The 23,002-nt window shown below is 41.0% G+C and overlaps 1 protein-coding gene, 1 non-coding gene and 1 pseudogene across 2 annotated transcripts in view; 1 reads left to right on the top strand and 2 right to left on the bottom strand.

Moving 5' to 3' along the window:
• Positions 1 to 452: 452 nt before the first annotated feature.
• The window catches only part of LOC128561958 (C-type lectin domain family 4 member A-like), a 42,304-nt gene continuing 19,754 nt past the window's right edge, over positions 453 to 23,002 (bottom strand). Inside the window, exons 4-6 of the mRNA XM_053556608.1 lie at positions 9,903 to 10,054; positions 2,890 to 3,005; positions 453 to 956 (exon numbers count right to left, since the gene is read on the bottom strand). Of these exons, the coding sequence (XP_053412583.1) occupies positions 809 to 956; positions 2,890 to 3,005; positions 9,903 to 10,054 (416 nt within the window). The 3' untranslated portion in view covers positions 453 to 808. The remainder of the gene's footprint in view (positions 957 to 2,889; positions 3,006 to 9,902; positions 10,055 to 23,002) is intronic.
• On the top strand, positions 5,550 to 6,159 carry LOC128561732 (40S ribosomal protein S8-like; annotated as a pseudogene).
• On the bottom strand, positions 18,094 to 18,234 carry LOC128563088 (U4 spliceosomal RNA). Its single transcript, XR_008373739.1, has one exon. It is a non-coding gene; the product is annotated as a U4 spliceosomal RNA (small nuclear RNA).

Genomic DNA, 23,002 nt, shown 5'->3' with positions numbered 1-23,002 from the left:
AGCACTTGGGAGGCTGAGGCAGGTGGATTGCCTGAGCTCAGGAGTTCAAGATGAACCTGAGCAAGTGCAAAACCCTGTTTCTGAAAAATAGTTGGGTGCTGTGGCAGGCACCTGAAGTCCCAGCAACCTGGGAGGCTGACACAAGAGAACCACTTGAGCCCAGGAGTTTGAGGTTGCTGTAAGCTAATGCCACAGCACTCTACCAAGGGTGACCAAGTGACACTCTATCTAAATAATAATAATAATAATACTGTAATGCATATTTGAAACTTGCTTAGAAAGTAGATTTTAAATGTTCTCACTCCACACTCAAAAAGTTGGTAACTATGTAATGTGATGGATATGTTAACTGACTGTAGTAATCGTTTCACAAAATATAGTATATCAAATCAACATACAATATACCTTAAATATAAATAATTGTATTTGTCAGTTGTACATCAATAAAGCTGGGGTGGGGGGAAAGAAGATATCCAGACAGGTAGAGAAACTACATTGCACTATTGTTTCAGTAAATAATTCCTAAGTAGTCTGACAGAAGTAAGGAGAGAGGCTCATGCTCCCTCCGTGTGCACAAAAAAGGGTCTCCAGGACAGTTTCTGGCATATGAAAATGCCCCAAAAATGCTCATTTTATGAATGAACAAATCAATAACTGTATGGAGCAATTCTGTCAGAAGTGAAACAGTTGACTGGCTACCTAAAATTCCATGGACCTCTCTTACACATAAAGAGCTGATTATCTCTATCTGTCTATCTCTATAATGATGGATGCCAATCCAACCACATGTCCATGAAGAATGTTTGATTCATAAGTAGATCTTCATCATCTCACAAACAGAGCCTAGAGGATTACTACAATGAGCATCATTCCAGCCCCATGCTGTGTATGGCTTGCGAAAATTTACAATAACGCAACGCTCTTTGTGATCACTGGGCTCACCTGGATGCCAGAATCTGAAAAGGAGAACAAGGATGAGGGTATTTCGTTAAACAATGCTTTGACAAAGATTAGAGACAGTCAAGGAGTGAGGGGATTGGGATGAACTTCACAGAGGCCAAGGTCAGATATGCCCAAATCTACTCTTCCCCACTAGAAATAGTTTCTCCTTTGGCTCAGCACCTATATTACGGCACCAGCCACATACACCAAGGGTGGTGGGTTCTAACCCGGCTGGGGCAAGCTAGACAACAATTACAGCTGCATCAAAAAATAGCCAGGCATTGTGGCCGGCACCTATAGTTCCAGCTACTTGGGAGGCTGAGGCAAGAGAATCACTTAAGCCTAAGAGTTTGAGGTTGCTGGGAGCTCTGACGCCACGGCACTCTACCAAGGGTGACATAGTGAGACTCTGTCTCAAAAAAAAAAAGTAAAAAGAAATAGTTTCTTCTTCACTTGCATCTCTGGCATTTCCCTGGAAAACTATGCCCACATTACTCAGTATTCCAAACATCCTCACAGCAGCTATCTCAAAGGCTTCTTTGTATTTGTCAGTCCTTATGTCCTGTACCCAAGGGACTGGCAGTCCACAGGTTTTTAGGTTTCACCCTGGCCCCACTTATCAATAGAATTTTTTCCTTCCCTCCCTCCTTCCCTTTTTTTGTTTGAGACAAGAGTCTCACTCTGTTGCCTTAGGTAAAATGCCGAGGCATTACCATGGCTTACAGCAATCTCAGGCTCCTGGGTTTAAGTAATCCTCTTGCCTGAGTTCTCAAGTAGCTGGGACTACAGGCATGTGCTACCATGCCCAGCTAGTTTTCCTGTTTTTAGTAGACATGAGGTCTGGCTCAAGCAATCCACTCACCTCAGCCTCCCAGAGTGCTAGGATTACAGTCATGACCCACTGGGACTGGCTTATATTTTCCTTTATATTAACGTACTGTTTTCGGAGTCTAAAGAACTAGTAAAAATCTCTGTATCTTCTACCTATTCTTGTTATCTTGGACAAGTCATTTAATATCCCTGCTTCTCAGTTTTCTTATATAAAAAATAGGGCATAGAGGAACATCACTATATATAATATTTCTCACAGTAGATACGAGAAAAGGTAGTAATCTATTCAAGTACTTGAGTATTTATTTATTTATTGAGACAGAGTCTCACTTTGTCAATCTCAGTAGAGTGCCGTGGTGTCACGGCTCACAGCAACCTCAAACTCTTGGGCTCAAGCGATTCTCTTGCCTCAGCATCCCTAGTAGCTGGGACTACAGGTGCTCACCACAATGCCAGGCTGTCTTTTCTTTTTCTTTTTTTTTTTTTAGCAGGTCTGGGCTCTCCAGAGCATGTGGCCAGCACCCTCTCCACTGAGCTACAGGTGACCAGCCATACCTGAGTTTTTAAAAAATTACATAATTATGAGTGGTGCCTGTGGCTCAAAGGAGTAGGACGCTGGCCCCATATGCAGGAGGTGGCGGGTTCAAACCCAGCCTTGGCCAAAAACTGCAAAAAACAAACAAACAAACAAAATTTTATAATTATGAGATATTATAAGACTATCAGAATTTGACATTTATGCCTTATAAGAAATATGAAATCTTAATAGTTGGTTACGATCTTAACCAACATGAATTTGTATTGTATTTGAAGACACAACTATAGGGGCTAAAAGCACAATAAAAACCACCCGGATTTGAAGACCATTGTTGACACTGTTGGGTGACCTTAGATGAATTATCCTCATTTTCCAAACTCAATTTCCTCATCTCTATAGTAGAAAAAATAATAGGTGCCGCATCAGATTCTTGTGATGACTAAATGACATAATACAATTATTTAACCCAGTGCCCAGGAGTTAACAGGGAGCTATTCTAGTTTTATAGCTGACAGCTACAACACCCTAAACTCCCTGGGTCTTGGACCCATGATTTCTTTATCTAATTCCATACTCACGCAGCACTCTCATTGTATGGTGTCTGATCGACCCACTGCCAATGTCTCCGACCCTCTGGATCTGACAACCCCACAAAATAAGCAAAATGTTCATTCAGATTTTGTATGATGAAATCCTGTGGTAAGAAAAGAAAGGAGTCATAACCTTTAGACCACTCAGCTTTAGCTGCATTCTATTTTTTTTTTTTTCAGCATTATGGTAAATGTTTTATTATTGATTTTACATACAGGTGATTCTGATGCAGAATTTTGTTAGGATCATTTCTCCTAGGAAAACAATCTCCGGACTTGCAATGGGAGACAATGAAACAAGAGATCTCACTTTACAATTCATCAAACCAATCTGGAGCATATCAATACCTTTGTATGAATATTACTTTGGCATTATAGAATAAGATATTAATAGAAACCATAACAGTAAAAAACCTCATATTCTCTAATTTCCCAAAATTTTTTAGATTTTGGAAGACATAAAACTAAAAACCATTTCAAATAACAGCACTCAAACACCATAAACATTTGTGATGAGGTGCAATAGTCAATTTTAAGCCTCATATCATCTAGGTTTTAGCTAATGGAACCCTTATCAGTTTCCTAGCTTTTTGTCAGCCTTCTTTTGGGGGCAATTTTGCCTTACTGGCAAAAGAAGACAATATTAAATATGTTAATAATCCATATTGAGAACACAGTGTAAGCAGGTTGCTAACTCCTCAGGGGCACACTATAAACACACCACCTCCAGGAACACTGGTGAGTGCCCCTAGTTATCCTGCATTAGGCAGTTTCACACAATCGTTTTTTTCTCTGAGGCTGAAGTCTCTGGCTTGATCTTCCTAGGAGCTTCAAGAACAGAAAGTAGTTTACGTTGTCTCTAACATCTTTTCCTTGGTATTCTACACTGTTTTCCTGATCCCAGCACAAAAATTTCCCTAAGGATGAAGCCTTCACCTTCCAGGTTTCCAGAACAGCCTCCCGTCCAGGGCCAGAAGAAGTTGTACCATATTCCCAAATGGAAAAATCCCATAAACATGATCTTCCGCCTTTGCAGACCATAAAGCTTCTTCTTTACATCGGGGAAGATTTCTCCTTTGAAATAAGGCTGAAAGTCCTTGAGTTCAGTCCTGATCTTCTCCTTCAGTACTGCAGGGAGGGGAACCCCCAGCTCCTCCAATTTGGGATTTCAGGGAGGACAGGACTATAGTCTCCTCTCAAAAGAGGAAATAGCCTGTCCTCTGCCCAGCCACAATCACAGCTCCATTCTTTTCCCACAGTTCCTTTGCTTTGAAATTTCTTGGTTCCTTCTCCAGTGTTTTTGGGTATATCTCCTCCAGACCCTCCAGCGTTGCTCTCTGCTGCTTGAACAGAAACACCTCACTGTTGTCCAGGAGCAGTGCCAACACAGCAGCCCTGTGCTGATGGACCATATCCCTGTGGAGAAGAGACTGGAGTCCTGGAACGTTCCTTCCTCCTGCATTCTCTGGTGCCCAACTCCTGGAAGCTGAGGGGCCAAACATTCCCGACACCAAGGGTCCTAGGGGTGGGCCCTGCCTAGCTGCATTTCTTATGACTTTAGGAAAATAAAAAGGAGAGTGGCCCTTGAGGTGGTACAAGCCTGTAATCCTAGCAGTCTGAGAGTCCGAGGCTGGTGGATTGGTGAGCTCAGGAGTTGAAGACCATCCTGAGCAAGAGCAAGACCCCATCTCCACTAAAAATAGAAAAACAAAACAAAACGAAACAAAAAAAAACCCAAAACCAAATAACAAAAACTAGCAGGGCGTTGTGGTGGGTGCCTTTAGTGCCAGCTACTTGGGAGGCTAAGGCAAGAGGATGCATTGAGCTGGAGGTTGCTGTGAGCTGTGATGCCATGGTATTCAACCCCAGGGTGAGAGAGTGAGACTCTGTCAAAAAAAAAAAAAAAAGCCATGTGCAGTGGCTTATGCCTGTAATCCTAGCACTCTGAGAGGCTGAGCTGGGTGGATTGCCTGAGTTCACCAGTTCAAGCCCAGCCTGAGAAAGAGCGAGACCTCATCTCTACAAATAGCTGGGCATTGGGGCAGGTACCTATAGTCTCAGCTACTCAGGAGGCTGAGGCAAGAGAATCACTTGAGCCCAAGAGTTTGAGGTTGCTGTGAGGTATGACACCACAGCACTCTACCAAGGGCGACAAAAGTGAGATTCTGTCTCAAAAAAAAAAAAATAAATAAATAAAAAATAAAAATAAAAAAAGAGAGAGAGAGAAAGAATAGGAGAAGATCCTAGGAGTGTATGTCAGCTGAGGCTGAGCAGGGAAGGATCAAAGACATCACTTATAAACATGATGTTCAGTATATATATGGGAAACAATTTCTATCTACGATCATAAGGAATTCTCAGCTCACACTGACTTCCCTTCTTTTCAACACTAAGAGATGCCATTCTTCAAAATTATGCATGAGAAAACTTTGGCGGATATAATCATTTTCCTTTCATAACTTCAGAGATTTTTTGTTTATATTGTTTAATGCTAAGAACCCAGATATCCTAAAGTGATAAACAATTAAGAAACAGTTTTGTTTTTCTAAACAGGATTTCAATCATAAAATCAATGGTGATTCAAACCTCTAAAACAGAACAGCACACAAATTAAGAAAGATGCACAACACTCTAGCCAGAGCCGAGCAATGAGCATCTCTCGGGACAACTGGCACAAGCGCCGCAAGACCAAGGGGCAAGAGAAAGCCCTACCACAAGAAGCGGAAGTATGAGTTGGGACGCCCCACAGCTAACACTAAGATTGGCCCCCGCCGTATACATACCGTTTGCGTTCAGGGAGGTAACAAGAAATACCGTGCCCGGAGGCTGGACTTGGGAAACTTCTCTTGTTCTCCTAGGAAAACAAGGATCATTGATGTTGTCTACAATGCATCCAATAATGAGCTGGTTCATACCAAGACCTTGGCGAAAAACTGCATTGTGCTTATTGACAGCACACCATACCGACAGTGGTATGAGTCCCACTATGCACTGCCCCTGGGCTGCAAGAAAGGAGCCAAGCTGACTCCAGAAGAAGAGATTTTAAACAAAAAACGTTCAAAAAAAATTCTGAAGAAATATGATGAAAGGAAAAAGAACGCCAAAATTTGCAGTCTTCTGGAGGAGCAGTTCCAGCAGGGCAAGCTTCTTGCATGCATTGCATCAAGACCAGGCTGTGGCCGAGCAGATGGCTATGTGCTAGAAGGCAAAGAGCTGGAGTTCTATCTGAGGAAAATCAAGGCCTGGAAAGGCAAATAATTCTTCCTCTCTCCTATCTTTTTTTTTTTTTTTTTGGTTACAGTTGTCATTTTTTAGCTGGCCCTGGGTTTGAACCCGCCAGCTTTCATGCACGTGGCTGGCGCCATAACCACTGTGCCATAGGCAAGAAGCCTTCTCTTTCCTGTCTTAGTTCATGTAATAAACGTTCATTATTCAAAAAAAAAAAAAAAAGAAAGAAAGAAAGATGCACAACATATATCCTCTTACCTGAATTGACCTTAAAATACCTGAACATTCCCTTTAAGAGACATCAGCAGAATCATGTGTCACTCAACAACAGGGATAAGCTCTGAGAAATGCATCTTTAGCTAATTTCATTGTATGAACTTCACGAAGTGTACTTACACAAACCTAGATGGTATAACTTCCTACACACTCAGGCTACATGATATAGCCTCTTTGATCCTAGCCTACCAACCTGTATAGCAGGCTATTGTGCTAAATACCGTAGGCAACTTTAACACAATGGTAAATATTTATGTATCTAAAGATAGAAAAGGTATTGTAAAATTATGGTATTATAATCTTATGGGACTGCCATTGTATATGTGGTCCATCACATTATTATGTAGTGCATGACTATATTAAAATTGTGCGGGCGGCGCCTGTGGCTCAAGGAGTAGGGCGCCGGTCCCATATGCCAGAGGTGGCGGGTTCAAACCTAGCCCTGGCCAAAAACCAAAAAAAAAAAATTGTGCAAAAAAACGTACCCACAGTGTTTAAACCATAAAACCAATACCTGACTTACACATGACAAAAATTAAGCAAAAGCATGTAAAATAATGTGTAGAATTCAAAGGCAAGTTAGGGGAATAAAGGTAAATAGGGACACATGATTTTTTGTTTGTTTGGGAGAGGGACAGAGTCTTAAGCTGTCACCCTGGGTAGAGTGCTATGGCGTCACAGCTTACAGCAACCTTAAACTCTTGGGCCTAAGCAATTCTCTTGCCTCAGCCTTCCAAGTAGCTGGGACTACAGGAGCCTGCCACAATGCCTGGCTATTTTTTGTTGTTGTTGTTGGCAATTGTCATTGTTGTTTTAGCTGGCTGGGTTTGAACCTACCAACCTCAGTGTATGTGGTGGCACTGTACCCACTGAGCTACTGGTGTCACCACACGTGATGTTTTTTATTTTTATTATTATTATTTTAATTTTAATTTAATTTAATTTAATTTGGCTTTATTTTATTTTATTTTTTGGCTTTTTCAAAATTTTATTTCGTTGCTTATTTTTTATTTCTTTACATTTTTTTTTGTTGTTGTTGAGACAGGGTCCCACCCTATGCCCCTGAGCAGAGTGCAGTGGGCGTGGTAGCTCACGGCAACCTCAGACTCTGGCTGCGGGCACCCCACTGCCTCAGCCTTCGGAAGCCGCTGGGATTACACGCCCGGCTGGGTTTTTCCATTTTTTTCATGAGTCGGGGTCTCACTGTCGCTCAGGCGAGTCTCCAACTCCTGAGCTCAAGCAATTCTCCCTCCTCAGACTCCCATAGTGCTGGGATTACAGGCGTGAGCCACCGCGCCCGGCACATGATGTTTTTTAAAGAAGGAAGCTTTGAGGATGTCAAGCCTGGCTGAGCCCACGAGTCTGAATCCTGAGCAGTTACTAAAAAGGATAAAATGTTATATCTCTAATAGTAAGCAAATTAACTGACCCTGTGTTAAAATGTTCAGAATGAAAACCAAGGTAGTTTACAGTAAAAAAATGTTCCCTAAAAGCATGGCCAATATGTGATTGAGCCAGGACTTGATTCCAGCGACTTGGACCAAACCATAGTTTTGGAGCCCACTCCCCTGGTGGGGACTGTGGCTTGGAGTCCCAGCACACCCCATGGTGGTGCTGACTTGTGTTCCCACCTCATTCACACGCACTGCAGGCACCTCCTCTCCTGTTTGTGGGGCCACATCAGCAGCCTTTCTGCCCTCCAGTTCATCCTTGGGGCTGATGAAGTGGTCTTCCTCATTCATGGTGGAGGACTCCGAGTCACGGTGCTTGGTCTCTGCCTCGCCCTTGGTGAGCACCTGAGGCCTAGTCACTCGATGTACTTGAGAGGCTGGCCCACTGCATCCGTAGCAGGTTGCCCAGCGTGAGCTTCTTGGACTGTGAACATGGTCAAATTTATTTCTGATCTAGAAGTTAGACAGGAGTTGGGGGCTGATAGGCATAGAAGATTCGGAACTCTAGGTCAAAGTGTGCCACCACTTGGCCAGAAAGAATTAGCAAGTTACTGTTATATAATTTGCCACCCATCCACATGAAACTGTAGGAGCCAGTTGCTACGTGAATACCACATCAACCAACGCGAACTTGTGAACTTTCCCAACAATTTTCGTTCCTCACTTTGCCTAGTAGATATTTCCTTTTCGTGTTCCGGATGAACTTTCAGATCCATGCACATACCAAAAATTGAAAGAGTAGAGCCTGGTTCAGAAGGATATACACAGCAAATCCTTTTTTCCTATTGTTGATTCTGGTTATCTCCTGCAGGTCTCTGAAGATGTCAGTATCTGTGAAGATGGTGCATTACCACTGCAATCGCCTCTCGCGCGGAGGAGCTGCTGGCTCAGAGCGTCCTTGCAGCGGCTCACCGCCTAGCGAGGCTGGAAGTGCGCCTGGACGCTCGTGGAGCCGCGGTAGGCACCCTGATAGAAGGCCGGCCAGTCGAGCTCCAGCAGCGGCGGCTCCAGGTTCCAATGCTCCGGGAAGTAGGTGCCGCAGGGGCAGTAGGGCGACCAGCCGGTCCTCCGCCGCCGCCGCGGCCTCCGCGCCAATATCCCCGGGCCGCGCGTCCGCGCTCACGATGGCGCGCACGTCATCCGGGTTCAGGAAGCCGCCCAGGAGCCCACAGCGCAGGAAGGCGGCGAAGGCGGCGGGGCCGCCGGCCACCAGCTCCTAGAACTCCGGGCGCAGCGCCTCGCTGAACAACGGGCAGGGTTGGGCGGCCCGCAAGGCGACAGGCAGGCGGCAGGCAGCTTGTTCAGAGCCTTCGGCCACAAAGCCAAGGCAGCGCTCGGACGCGACAGCTCTCAACTTCAGACATTCTTCAATTTCTTTCCTGATTGTTGACTCTGGTTATTGATGATTTAACTTTATTTCTCTATATAATTTAATACATCTTCTCTGTTAAGTGGTTAATGATGTATAAAAATTTATGCATTTAATAACAAACAGAAAATTCAACCTTCAACTCTATCTCCATTTTATATATATTTATATACATATATAAGTATATATAATGTATATATGTATATATATTATATATACATTTATATACATATACATAAATATATATATATATATTTTTTTTTTGGCCGGGGCTGGGTTTGAACTCACCACCTCTGGTATATGGAGCTAGCGCCCTACTCCTTTGAACCACAGCTGCCGCCCTCCCCATGTTATTTTTTCTTATTATTTTTTTGCAGTTTTTGGCAGGGGCTGGGTTTGAACCCGCCACCTCTGCATATGGGGCCAGTGCCCTACTCCTTTGAGCCACAGGCGCTGCCCCCCATGTTATATTTTTAACACCACAATTTCTTTGCGGGAGGTTGGTTTTCCTGACTAAGGAAAAAGGTATAGAATGTAAAGAGGCTTTCCTATCTATTTTATCGAAAGCCTTCTGCCACAGCACAAATATTCCAAAATAACAAAGACCTCCTTCTTACTCAAGGGAGACATACAAAAAACAGGGAGAGCTCACGACTCCATTATCTGTTAGGAAGTACCTGCTCTTCCTTGGTGTTGATCACCAGCAAGTGAGCCTCCATTTCAGAGCAGTTCTTCTGACTTTCACTCCAAGATCTTGATTCAGTAGAAATAAAGTAGCATTTGGAACTAAATGATTTCCAATTCTCTGGGCAACAGCTCCAGACTTTCTCTGTATTAGAAACAGAAGCATGTAAATACAACGTAAGCGTTCACATATAAAAGTGTGGGTATTATTAAAATTAAGGACCAAAGGAGATCACACGGAAGAGGGAACTCCCACCCCCACGCAGGTGTAACAAGGCTCATCCTACATCCCTAACGTGTAAAATAAGCCAAGTTTACTTCAATCAGGCAATAATGAGAGAGGGTCTCCTTTCTCCCACTGGAGTGGGTATCAGGAAAAACCAGGTAAAACAATATTTAAGTAAGATCCAGACTCTGAGAACATAATGCAAAAATGTCCAGGTTCAATAGAAAATAACTCATCATACCAAGAACCAGGAAGTTCTCAAATGTAATAAAAAATGATAATTGATAGATGCCAAAAACCAATATAGCACAAATGTTACAACTATCTGACAGAAGTTTTTAAGCAGCCATGATAAAATGCTTCAACAGGAAGGTGCAAACATGCTTAAAATAAATGCAAAAATAGGAAGCTTCAGTAATTAAGTAGAAAATATAAAGAAAAACAAATTAAAATGTTATAATTGAAAAATACAATAACCAAAATAAAAATCTCAGTGGACGGGGTCAACACCAGAATGACAGAGAAATCAGTGCATTGGAAGACAAAAACAGTAGAAATTGCCAACTGAACAACAGAAACAAAATAGAAAAAAGATAAACGTATATATACCAGAAAAGAGAGGTGGAAATGTATAAAGCAAAAACTGATACAACTGAAATGATAAAGTTGACAAAGACACAATTATAGGTGGGCACATCATTACCCTGCTCTCAAAAGTTGATAGAGCAACTACATAGAAAATCAGCATAAATGTGGAAGAACTGAAAAACATCATCAACCACCAGGATCTAATCAACATTTATTGCACACTGTACACAACAACCGAATACCCATTCCTTTCAAGCACTTTATGGGACATATTTCAAGCTAGAACATATCCTGGGGCATAAAATAAATGTCCACAAATTTTAAATCATTGAAATAATAGAAGAGTGTTCTATTATTCTTCACCACAATGGAAGAAAATTAGAAATTAATTAAGAAAAAAAACCTCACTTTTAAATAATCCATGGGTCAAAGAAGAAGCCTCAGAGGAAAGTTTTTAAAAATGCATTAACTGGGGTGGCAACTGTGGCTCAGTGAGTAGGGCGCTGGCCCCGTATACCAAGGGTGGTGGGTTCAAACCCAGCCCGCCTAACTGCAACAACAAAAATAAATTGCCGGGCATTATACTGGGTGCCTGTAGTTCCACGTAGTTGGGAGGCTGAGGCAAGAGAATCACTTAAGTCCAAGAGCTGGAGGTTGCTGTGAGCTGTGACGCTATGGCACTCTACCGAGGGTGACAAAGTGAGACTCTGTCTCTAAAAAAAAAAATGCATTAACTGAATGAAACAGAAATGTTCAAAATTGCTATTCTTCAAGAAGAATCAGGAGATATCTGACTCTAGGATAAGCATCCCCAGCATTTTGTACTCCCAGAAAGTACAGAAGTGTAAACAAAAACCAACATTGATGGTCCAGTGATCTGTTGACATGTCACAGATCACTGGAAGGACTGGCACAGTGTCACAACACTGCAATCTCAGCACTTTGGGAGGTCAAGGCAAAAGAATACTTAGAGGCCAGGAGTTTAAGACCAGCCTGTGCAGTATAACAATACTCCATCTCAACAAAATATTTTAAAATTATCAGGGCACGGATGTGTGCAGCTGTAATCCCAAGTACTTGGGAGGTTGAGGCAGAAGGATCACTTGGGTTTAGGAGTTGGAGTTTACAGTGAGCTGTGATCACACCATGGCATTCCAGTCTAAAGGACTGAGTAAGACCTTCTTTCAGAAAAAAAGGGAGAAGCTAACTGGAAGAACAGGTAGAACAACAACAAAAAAATAAATTACTATTGGATTATAATCCGGAGTTTAAAATAAATAACCATCAGTAAATCCAGACATAAGCAAATTATCAGACAAGTTAATAAATTGGATAGAAGAGATAACTCTCAGATGTAAAAAATTTCAAATACACTGGGCCTGGTGCTTCACTTGAGCTCAGGAGTTCAAGACCAGCCTGAGCAAGAATGAGACCCTGTCTCTAAAAAAAAAATAGCCAGGGGCCAGGTGTGGTGGCTCACGCCTGTAATCCCAGCACTGTAATCCCAAAGCAGGTGGATTGCCTGAGCTCACAGGTTGGAGACCAGCCTGAGCCAAAGCAAGACCCTGCTTCTAAATTATAGCTGGGCGTTGTGGTAGGCACCTGTAGTCCTGGCTACTTGGGAGACGGAGGCAAACGAATCGCTTGAGCTCAAGAGTTTTTTTTTTGTTTTTTTTTTTTTGAGACAGAGCCTCAAGCTGTCACCCTGGGTAGAGTGCTGTAGCATCACAGCTCACAGCAACCTCAAACTCCTGGGCTCAAACGATTCTCCTGCCTCCACCTCCCAAGTAGCTGGGACTACAGGTGCCTGCCACAACACCCAGATATTTTTTGGTTGCAGCCGTCATTGTTGTTTGGCGGGCCCAGGCTGGATTCGAATCCGTCAGCTCAGGTGTATGTGGCTGGTGCCTCAGCCGTTCAAGCCACAGGTACTGAGCCAAGCTCAAGAGTTTGAGGTTATTATGAGCTATGATGCCATGGAACACCACTGGGGACAACAAAGTGAGACTCAATCTCAAAAAATTAAAATTTCAAATACATGATATAGATACATGTGATGAGTAATTTTATTTTTTAATAATTGATTAATCAATTAAAAATTTTTTTTATGTTTTTCGTCTTTTTTGGGAGGGTACAATGTGCTGATTTTATATACCATTGGAATTTTTACATAGAACGGGTTAACATGGTGTTCACCTCACTTATTTAATTTATAGACATTTATACTCTACTATTAATATTTTGACAATATTAATATATTTGACAATACTTGCAATATTCACAGTAGCTGAGGTCCCTACTGATTACCCTCCTGCCGCCCATCTACCCCTCTCGCATTCCCTCACCCTCCTCTTCTCTCCTTCTTTCTGGGCTATATTTGTGTTTTATCTTTCGTATGAAAGTGTAGGGGATTATATATTGGTTTCATAATAGTATCGAGTACATTGGGTATTTTTTTTCCCATTCTTGAGATACTTTACTAAGAAGAATGTGATCCAGCTCCATCCATGTAAACATAAAAGAGGTGAAGTCTCCATCTTTTCTATGGCGCATAGTATTCCATGGTATACATGTACCACAATTTGTTAATCCATTCATGGGTCAATGACCATTTCAGAATATTATAGGGGTACAAATGTTTTGGTTACATGAATTGCTTTTGTACTGTTTGAGTCAAAGTTGCAAGTGTGCCCATCACCTGGATCGTGTACATTGTGCCTTTTAGGTGTGAATTTATACTTCTCTTCCTGTTCCCACTAATCATTGCTTTCTGTTGAGTTTTAATATCCAATGTGCACATGGGTGTCATGGGTGTTGATTGATTAGTTCCAATTTAACAGTGAGTATACGTGGTGTTTGTTTTTCTATTCTGATACTTCACTTAAAAGAATAGTTTCCAGTTCCAGTCAATTGTTACAAAAAGTATTAGTTCACCATTTTTTTAAATTAAATCACAGCTGTGTACATTAATGTGATCATGGGGCACCATACCCTGGTTTCATAGACTGTCTGACACATTTTCATCACACTGGTTAACATAGCCTTCCTGGCATTTTCTTAGTTGTTGTGCTAAGACATTTACATTCTACATTTACTAAGTTTCACATATACCCTTGTAAGATGCAGCGCAGGTGTAATCCCACCAATCTCCCTCCCTCTGCCCACCTCCTCCCTGCCTCCCTTCCCTTTCCCCCTTCCCCCTATTCTTAGGTTGTAAGTGGGTTATAGCTTTCATTTGAAAGCCATAAATTAGTTTCATAGTAGGGCTGAGCACATTGGATACTTTTTCTTCCTTTCTTGAGACACTTTACTAAGAAGAATATGTTCCAGTTCCATCCATGTAAACATGAAAGAGGTAAAGTCTCCATCTTTCTTTAAGGCTGCATAATATTCCATGGAGTTCACCATTTTTATGGCTGAGTAGTATTCCATGGTATATATATATATACCACATTTTATTAACCCATTTGTCTATTGGTGGGCACTTGGGTTGATTCCGTATCTTTAGGATTTCGAATTGTAGTGTAATAAACATTTGCGTGCATGTGTCTTTTTGATAAAATGACTTTTTTTTGAGTAAATACCCAGTAGGGGGATTCCTAGATCAAATAGTAGGTCTAGTTCTAGTTCTTTGAAGTATATTCATACAACTTTCCAGAGAGGATGTACTAGTTTGGAGTCACATCAATAGTATACAACAGCCAGGTACTGTGGTGGGCACCTGTAGTTGCAGCTACTTGGGAGGCTAAGGCAAGAGAATTGCTTAAGCCCAAGAGTGTGAGGTTGCTGTGAGCTGTGATGCCATGGCACTCTACCAAGGGTGACATAGTGAGACTCCAAGGGTGACATAGTGAGACTCTGTCTCAAAAAAAAAACAAAAAAAAGTATATAGGAGTTCTGGGTGGTGCCTGGAGCTCAGTGAATAGGGCACTGGCTGCATACACCAAGGCTGGCAGGTTCAAACCTGGCCTGGGCCAGCCAAAACAACAATGACAATTGCAACAACAAAAAAATAGCCAGGTGTTGTGGCAGGCACCTGTAGTCCCAGCTACTTGAGAGGCTGAGGCAAGAAAATCACTTCAGCCCAAGAAGTTGCTGTGAGCTGTGACACCACAGCAGTCTACCCAGGGTGACAACTTGAGACTCTGTCTCAAAAAAAAAAAAAAAAGAGTTCCTTTCTCTCTGGATCCGTGCCAGCATCTGTTGTTTGGGGATTTTTTTGATAAAATCCATTATCACTGGACTTAGGTGATATCTCATTGTGATTTTGATTTATATTTCCTTGATGATTAGAGATGTTGAGCATTTTTTCATGTGTTTATCAGCCATTAATCTATCTTCTTTTAAAAAGCTTCTGTTCATGTCTCTGATCTACCTTTTTTGTGAAATTATTTGATTTTTTCTTGTTGAAATGCTCAAATTCTTAATAGATTCTGATTATCAGCCCTTTATCAGATATATAGCATCCAAATAGTTTTTCCCTTTCTGTAGGTTGTCTATTTGCTCTATTGGTTGTTTTCTCGGCTGTACAGAAACTTTAATTCAATCAGGTCCCATTTGTTAATTTTGGTTGTTGCTGTGATTGCCTTTAGGTTCCTCTTTGTAAATTCTTTGCCTAGCTCACATCTATAAGAGTTTTCCCTAGCTGGGTGTTGTGGCGGGCACCTGTAGTCCCAGCTACTTGGGAGGCTGAGGCAAGAGAATCACCTAAGCCCAGGAGTAGGAGGTTGCTGTGAGCTGTGACACTATGGCACTCTACCAAGGGTGATAAAGTGAGACTCTGTCTCTAAAAAAAAACCTCCATGACTTTATGTAGAATTGAGTATTTCTGTTTGAGTTGATTTCTAGTTTTATTCAACTGTGGTCTCAGATGATACATGGTATAATTTCTATTTTTTTGAATTTGCTGAGACATGTTTTGTGGTCTAACAGGAGATCTTGGAGAATGCTCCATGTGCTGATGAGAAGAACATATGTTCATGGCTCCGTGCCTGTAGCTCAGTGGCTAGGGCAACAGCCACATACACCAAGGCTGGCAGGTTTGAACCCAGCCTGGGCCTGCCAAACAATGGCAACTACAAAAAAAAAAAAAAGAAAAAATAGCCAGATTTTGTGGAGGGCGCCTGTAGTCTCAGCTACTTGGGAGGCTGAGGCAAGACAATTGCTAAAGCCCAAGAGTTGGAGGTTGCTGTGTGCTGTAACACCATGGCACTCTACCAAGGGCGAAACAGTGAGACTCTATCCAAAAAAAAAAAAAAGAAAAGGAATGTATGTTCAGTAGTTTGGGGGTAGAGAGTTATATAAATGTCTGTTATGCCCATTTGCTCTAGAAACTCTTTTACGTCCCATAATTTTTTGCTTATTTTCTGCTTTCTGTCCAGTTTTGTTTATCTTCTTGAGTCTGGATGAGTCTTTGTGCGTTAGATGTGTTTCCTGGAGATAGCAGATAATTGTCTTGTATTTTTTTTAGCCATTCAGCCAGTCTATGTCTCTTGAAAGGGGAGTTTATTGAAAGAATTAATCAAAGGGCTGAATTTCTGTTTATTCTGTTGAATAGAACTTTACTGCTTTGTTTTACCTATTGAGACATTGTGGTATCTGGGCTCTGAACTTCAGCATTTGGATGATTTTGCACTGGTGGGTGTCTATTGTGCTGATTAGTGTATAACGCAGACCTGAGTACCTCCTACAGAGCAGATCTGGTCTTGACAAATTCCCTCAGTGTTTGCTTATCTGAGAAAGTCTTTCTTTTCTCCCTGATATAAGAAAGTTAGTGATCCAGGATACAAAATTCTAATCTGGCTATTATTCTGTTTGAGAAAACTGAGAATGGAGCCTCAGTCCCTCTGGCTTGTAAGGTCTCAGTTGAGACATCTGCAGTTAGCCTGATGGATTTTCCTTTGTATATTACCTGATGGTTTTGCCATATAGGAGTTCCTCCTTCATGTTAACTTTGGCCAGTCTGATGATTATATGTTATGGTGATGCTCTTAGTGATGAATCACCCAGAAATCTATTGATCTTCTAGCACCTAGATGCAAATATTTCTAGCAAGACCTGAGAAATTTCCTCTAGTATTCCTTCAAATAGGTTTTCCATACCTTGTGTATTTTGTTCTTCTCTCTCAGGGAAACTGGTGATTCTTATGTTAGGTCTTTTTATATAATCCCATATTTCTTGTAGACTTTGTTTGTTCCTCTTATTTCTCTCTGTTCTTTCTCTCTGGCTGGCTTGTACACTTGAAAGATGCTGTCTTCTAACTCTGAGATTTTTTCTTCCAACTGATCTACCTTATTCTTTTTGTGTGTTTGTGTGTGTCAGAATCTTACATTGTCACCGTATGTACAGTGCTTGGCATTATAGCTCAGCAACCTCAGACTCTTGGGCTCAAGCAATTCTCTTGGTTCAGCCTCTCAAGTAGCTGGGACTACAAGGACCCACAACAATGCCCAGCTAGTTTTTCTATTTTTAGTAGACATGAGGTTTTGCTCTTGCTCAGGCTGGTCTTGAACTGTTCTCAAGCAATCCACTCACCTTAGCCTGTCAGAGTTCTAATGTTATAGGCATGAACCACCTCCCCCAGCTTGATTTAGCTTACCCTTAAGGCTTTCTACTATGTTCTGTATTTCCTTGAATAAATTTTTCATTTCTAGAAGCTCAGCTTGATTTTTTTCTAGTAATTCAATTTTACTGGTGAATTTTTCATTCATTTCCTCACTTTTTTCTATGGTTTCTTTGTGTTGGTTTTCTATTTTCTTTTTTATCATTGAGCTTCTTTATAATCCATATTTAAAAGTCTTTATGAGTTGTTGCATCTCAATATTCTTCTCATTTTCATTGATTTCCTTTGATGTACAGTTATTTTCTTTAGGGGTGTCCTTTTAGTCTGATTTTTCATGTTTCTGGAGTTCTTTCTATAATTCCTTCTCATCATAAGCAGCTGTTGCTTATTCTGTGATGGTTCTGTGATGGGTAATTCTTTTTTGTTTTTCTTTTTTAACTTTTGGGGAAGAATCTCATTCCATCATCCTGGGGAGAGTCAGTGGCATCATCATAGTTCACAACAACCTCAAACCCTTGGGCTCAAATGATCCTCTTGCCTCGGTCTCCTGAGTAGCTGGGACTACAGCATGCATCACCACCCCTAGGTAGTTTTTCTATTTTTAGCAGAGACAGGGTCTCACTCTTGCTCAGGCTGGTCTCTAACTCCTGAGCTTAAGCAATCTACCCACCTTAATCTCCCAGAGTGCTAGAATTACAGGTGAGAGCCACTGTGCCTGGCCTGTGTTGGGTAGTTCTGTGAGTGAATTTATCTAGGCCATAGTGCCTAGATATCATTCTAGATGTTTTGATACAATTTTTTTTTTCAGTCCTGGTAGAGACCATCAAAAATTGCCGATGTAGACTATATTGTAAGTCATCCTGGCTAGGTGTTGGGAAATGTTTTCAATTAGCAAAAATTGTGCCTCCGATAAACGTCATTGGCTATGATACTGCCACTACACAATGCTCTGTAAGGATTTTTTTTTTTTTTTTATGAGATTTACATTGAAATTGTTGAAGCTCAGTGCCCATATTTCAGAGGATAAGGCACTGGCCACATGCACCAGGGCTGGTGGGTTCGAACCTGGCCCAGGCCTGCTAAACAAAAAAACAAAAAATAGCCAGGTGTTGTGGCAGGTGCCTGTAGGCCCAGCTGCTAGGAGGCTGAGGCACGAGAATTGCCTGAGCCCAAGAGTTTGAGGTTACTGTGAGCTGTGACACCATGGCACTCTACTAGGGGCAACAAAGTGAGACTCTGTGCCAATAAAAAAAAATAATAAAATAAAACATTAAAAAAAATTGTTGAACTTTGAATAAAATGAATTGTCCTCTGTAATGTAAATGGACCTCATCTAATCAGTTGAAGATCTGAATGGAAAAAAGGAAGATTTCCTCTGAGAAGAAGGAAATTCTCGGAGAGGCGGAGCAAGATGGCAGCCGAGTAACAGCTTCCTTGCATCTGGACACCGTGAGTCTGGGGAGATAGGACTCCAGGCATCTCTGGCTGGTGGGAACTGCCTATCATCACTCCTATGAGGATACAGGGAGTCAGCGAGAGACTTCTGGACCCCAAGAGGAGGACTAAAACAGTGGAAAACCGGCAAGTGGTTGCGTGTGTTCAATCCGTCTAAACCCGCCCACAACTTCCACAGGCACAAGAACTTAAAGAGCAAGAGGAAGTGAAAGGAAAATTAGGGCAAGGAAACAGATAAAAGAAATCACTCATGAGGAAGAATCAGCAGAAAACTCCAGGCAACATGAAGAACCAGTCCAGAACAACCCCGCCAAGGGACCATGAGGTAGCTACTGCAGAGGATTCCACCTATACAGAAATGTTAGGAATGACAGAAAGGGAATTTAGAATACGCATGTTGAAAACAATGAAAGAAATGATGGAAACAATGAAGGAAACTGCTAATAAAGTGGAAAATAACCAAAAGGAAATCCAAAAACAGAATCAAATCAGAGATGAACGATATGAAGAATATAAAAAGGATATAGCAGAGCTGAAGGAAATGAAACAGTCAATCAGGGAACTTAAAGATGCAATGGAAAGTATCAGCAACAGGTTAGACCATGCAGAAGAAAGAATTTCAGAGGTAGAAGACAAAGTTTTTGAGATAACTCAGATAGTAAAAGAGGCAGAAAAGAAGAGAGAGAAAGCAGAACGTTCACTATCAGAATTATGGGACTTTATGAAGCGTTCCAACATACGAGTTATAGGAATTCCAGAAGGGGAAGAAGAATGCCCCAGAGGAATGGAAGCCATACTAGAGAATATTATAAATGAAAATTTCCCAAACATCACCAAAGATTCTGACACACTGCTTTCAGAGGGATATCGGACCCCAGGTCACCTCAACTCTAACCGAGCTTCTCCAAGACACATTGTGATGAACCTGTCCAAAGTCAAGACAAAAGAAAAGATTCTGCAAGCTGCCAGGAGTAAGCGCCAGTTGACCTACAGGGGCAAATCCATCAGAGTGACCGCAGACTTCTCTAATGAAACTTTCCAAGCAAGAAGACAATGGTCATCTACCTTTAATCTACTTAAACAGAACAATTTTCAGCCCAGAATTCTGTACCCTGCTAAGCTAAGCTTCAAAATTGACGGAGAAAGAAAATCATTTACGGATATACAAACATTGAGGAAATTCGCCACAACAAGACCAGCTCTACAGGAAATACTTCAACCTGTTCTGCACACTGACCACCACAATGGATCAGCAGCAAAGTAAGAACTCAGAAATCAAAGGACAGAACCTAACCTCCACACTGATGCAAAAGATAAAACTAAGCAATGGACTCTCACCAAATAAGACGAATAGAATACTACCACACTTATCAATTATCTCCATAAATGTTAATGGCTTGAATTCCCCACTGAAGAGACATAGATTGGCTGACTGGATTAAAAAACACAAGCCATCCATTTGCTGTCTGCAAGAAACACACCTGGCTTCAAAAGACAAATTAAAGCTCCGAGTCAAGGGTTGGAAGACAATTTTTCAGGCAAATGGAATTCAGAAGAAAAGAGGAGTTGCAATCTTATTTTCAGATACATGTGGATTTAAAGCAACTAAAGTCAAAAAAGACAAAGATGGTCACTTTATATTGGTCAAGGGAAAACTACAACAAGACGACATTTCAATTCTAAATATTTATGCACCCAATTTAAATGCTCCCAGATTCTTGAAACAGACCTTACTCAGTCTGAGCAATATGATATCTGATAATACCATCATAACAGGGGACTTTAACACACCTCTTATAGAGCTGGACAGATCCTCTAAACAGAAATTAAACAAAGATATAAGAGATTTAAATGAGACCTTAGACCAACTATGCTTGATAGACGCATATAGAACACTCCACCCCAAAGACAAAGAATATACATTCTTCTCATCACCCCATGGAACATTCTCCAAAATTGATCATATCCTGGGACACAAAACAAATATCAACAGAATCAAAAGAATTGAAATTTTACCTTGTATCTTCTCAGACCATAAGGCACTAAAGGTGGAACTCAACTCTAACAAAAATGCTCGACCCCACCCAAAGGCATGGAAATGAAACAATCTTCTGTTGAATAACAGATGGGTGCAGGAAGAAATAAAACAGGAAATCATTAACTTCCTTGAGCATAACAACAATGAAGACACAAGCTACCAAAACCTCTGGGATACTGCAAAAGCAGTTCTGAGAGGAAAATTCATCGCTTTAGATGCCTACATTCGAAAAACAGAAAGAGAGCACATCAAAAATCTCACAAGAGATCTTATGGAATTGGAAAAAGAAGAACAATCTAAGCCTAAACTCAGTAGAAGAAAAGAAATATCCAAAATCAAATCAGAGATCAATGAAATTGAAAACAAAAGAATCATTCAGAAAATTAATGAAACAAGGAGTTGGTTTTTTGAAAAAATAAATAAAATAGATAAACCATTGGCCAGACTAACTAGAAATAGAAAAGTAAAATCTCTAGTAACCTCAATCAGAAACGATAAAGGGGAAATAACAACTGATCCCACAGAGATACAAGAGATCATCTCTGAATACTACCAGAAACTCTATGCCCAGAAATTTGACAATGTGAAGGAAATGGATCAATATTTGGAATCACACCCTCTCCCTAGACTTAGCCAGGAAGAAATAGACCTCCTGAACAGACCAATTTCAAGCACTGAGATCAAAGAAACAATAAAAAAGCTTCCAACTAAAAAATGCCCTGGTCCAGATGGCTTCACTCCAGAATTCTATCAAACCTTCAAGGAAGAGCTGATTCCTGTACTGCAGAAATTATTCCAAAAAACTGAGGAAGAAGGAATCTTCCCCAACACATTCTATGAAGCATACATCACCCTGATACCAAAACCAGGAAAAGACCCAAACAAAAAGGAGAATTTCAGACCAATCTCACTCATGAATATAGACGGAAAAATTCTCAACAAAATCCTAGCCAATAGATTACAGCTTATCATCAAAAAAGTCATTCATCATGATCAAGTAGGCTTCATCCCAGGGATGCAAGGCTGGTTTAACATACGCAAGTCCATAAACGTTATCCACCATATTAACAGAGGCAAAAATAAAGATCACATGATCCTCTCAATAGATGCAGAAAAAGCATTTGATAAAATCCAGCATCCTTTTCTAATTAGAACACTGAAGAGTATAGGCATAGGTGGCACATTTCTAAAACTGATTGAAGCTATCTATGACAAACCCACAGCCAATATTTTACTGAATGGAGTAAAACTGAAAGCTTTTCCTCTTAGAACTGGAACCAGACAAGGTTGTCCTCTGTCACCTTTACTATTCAACATAGTGCTGGAAGTTCTAGCCAATACAATTAGGCAAGACAAGGAAATAAAGGGAATCCAAATGGGAGCAGAGGAGGTCAAACTCTCCCTCTTTGCTGACGACATGATCTTATACTTAGAAAACCCCAAAGACTCAACCACAAGACTCCTAGAAGTCATCAAAAAATACAGTAATGTTTCAGGATATAAAATCAATGCCCACAAGTCAGTAGCCTTTGTATACACCAATAACAGTGAAGATGAGAAGCTAATTAAGGACACAACTCCCTTCACCATAGTTTCAAAGAAAATGAAATACCTAGGAATATACCTAACGAAGGAGGTGAAGGACCTCTATAAAGAAAACTATGAACTCCTCAGAAAGGAAATAGCAGAGGATATTAACAAATGGAAGAACATACCATGCTCATGGATTAGAAGAATCAACATTGTTAAAATGTCTATACTTCCCAAAGCAATCTACCTATTCAATGCCATTCCTATCAAAGTACCTACATCGTACTTTCAAGATTTGGAAAAAATGATTCTGCGTTTTGTATGGAACCGGAAAAAACCCCGTATAGCTAAGGCAGTTCTTAGTAACAAAAATAAAGCTGGGGGCATCAGCATACCAGATTTTAGTCTGTACTACAAAGCTATAGTGCTCAAGACCGCATGGTACTGGCACAAAAACAGAGACATAGACACTTGGAATCGAATTGAACACCAAGAAATGAAACTAACATTTTACAACCACCTAATCTTTGATAAACCAAACAAGAACTTACCTTGGGGGAAAGACTCCCTATTCAATAAATGGTGTTGGGAGAACTGGATGTCTACATGTAAAAGACTGAAACTGGACCCACACCTTTCCCCACTCACAAAAATTGACTCAAGATGGATAAAGGACTTAAATTTAAGGCATGAA

The sequence above is a fragment of the Nycticebus coucang genome, chromosome 12 (assembly GCF_027406575.1).
Source record: "Nycticebus coucang isolate mNycCou1 chromosome 12, mNycCou1.pri, whole genome shotgun sequence".
Taxonomy (NCBI): domain Eukaryota; kingdom Metazoa; phylum Chordata; class Mammalia; order Primates; family Lorisidae; genus Nycticebus; species Nycticebus coucang.
This window is presented reverse-complemented; position numbering and strand designations above follow the sequence as displayed.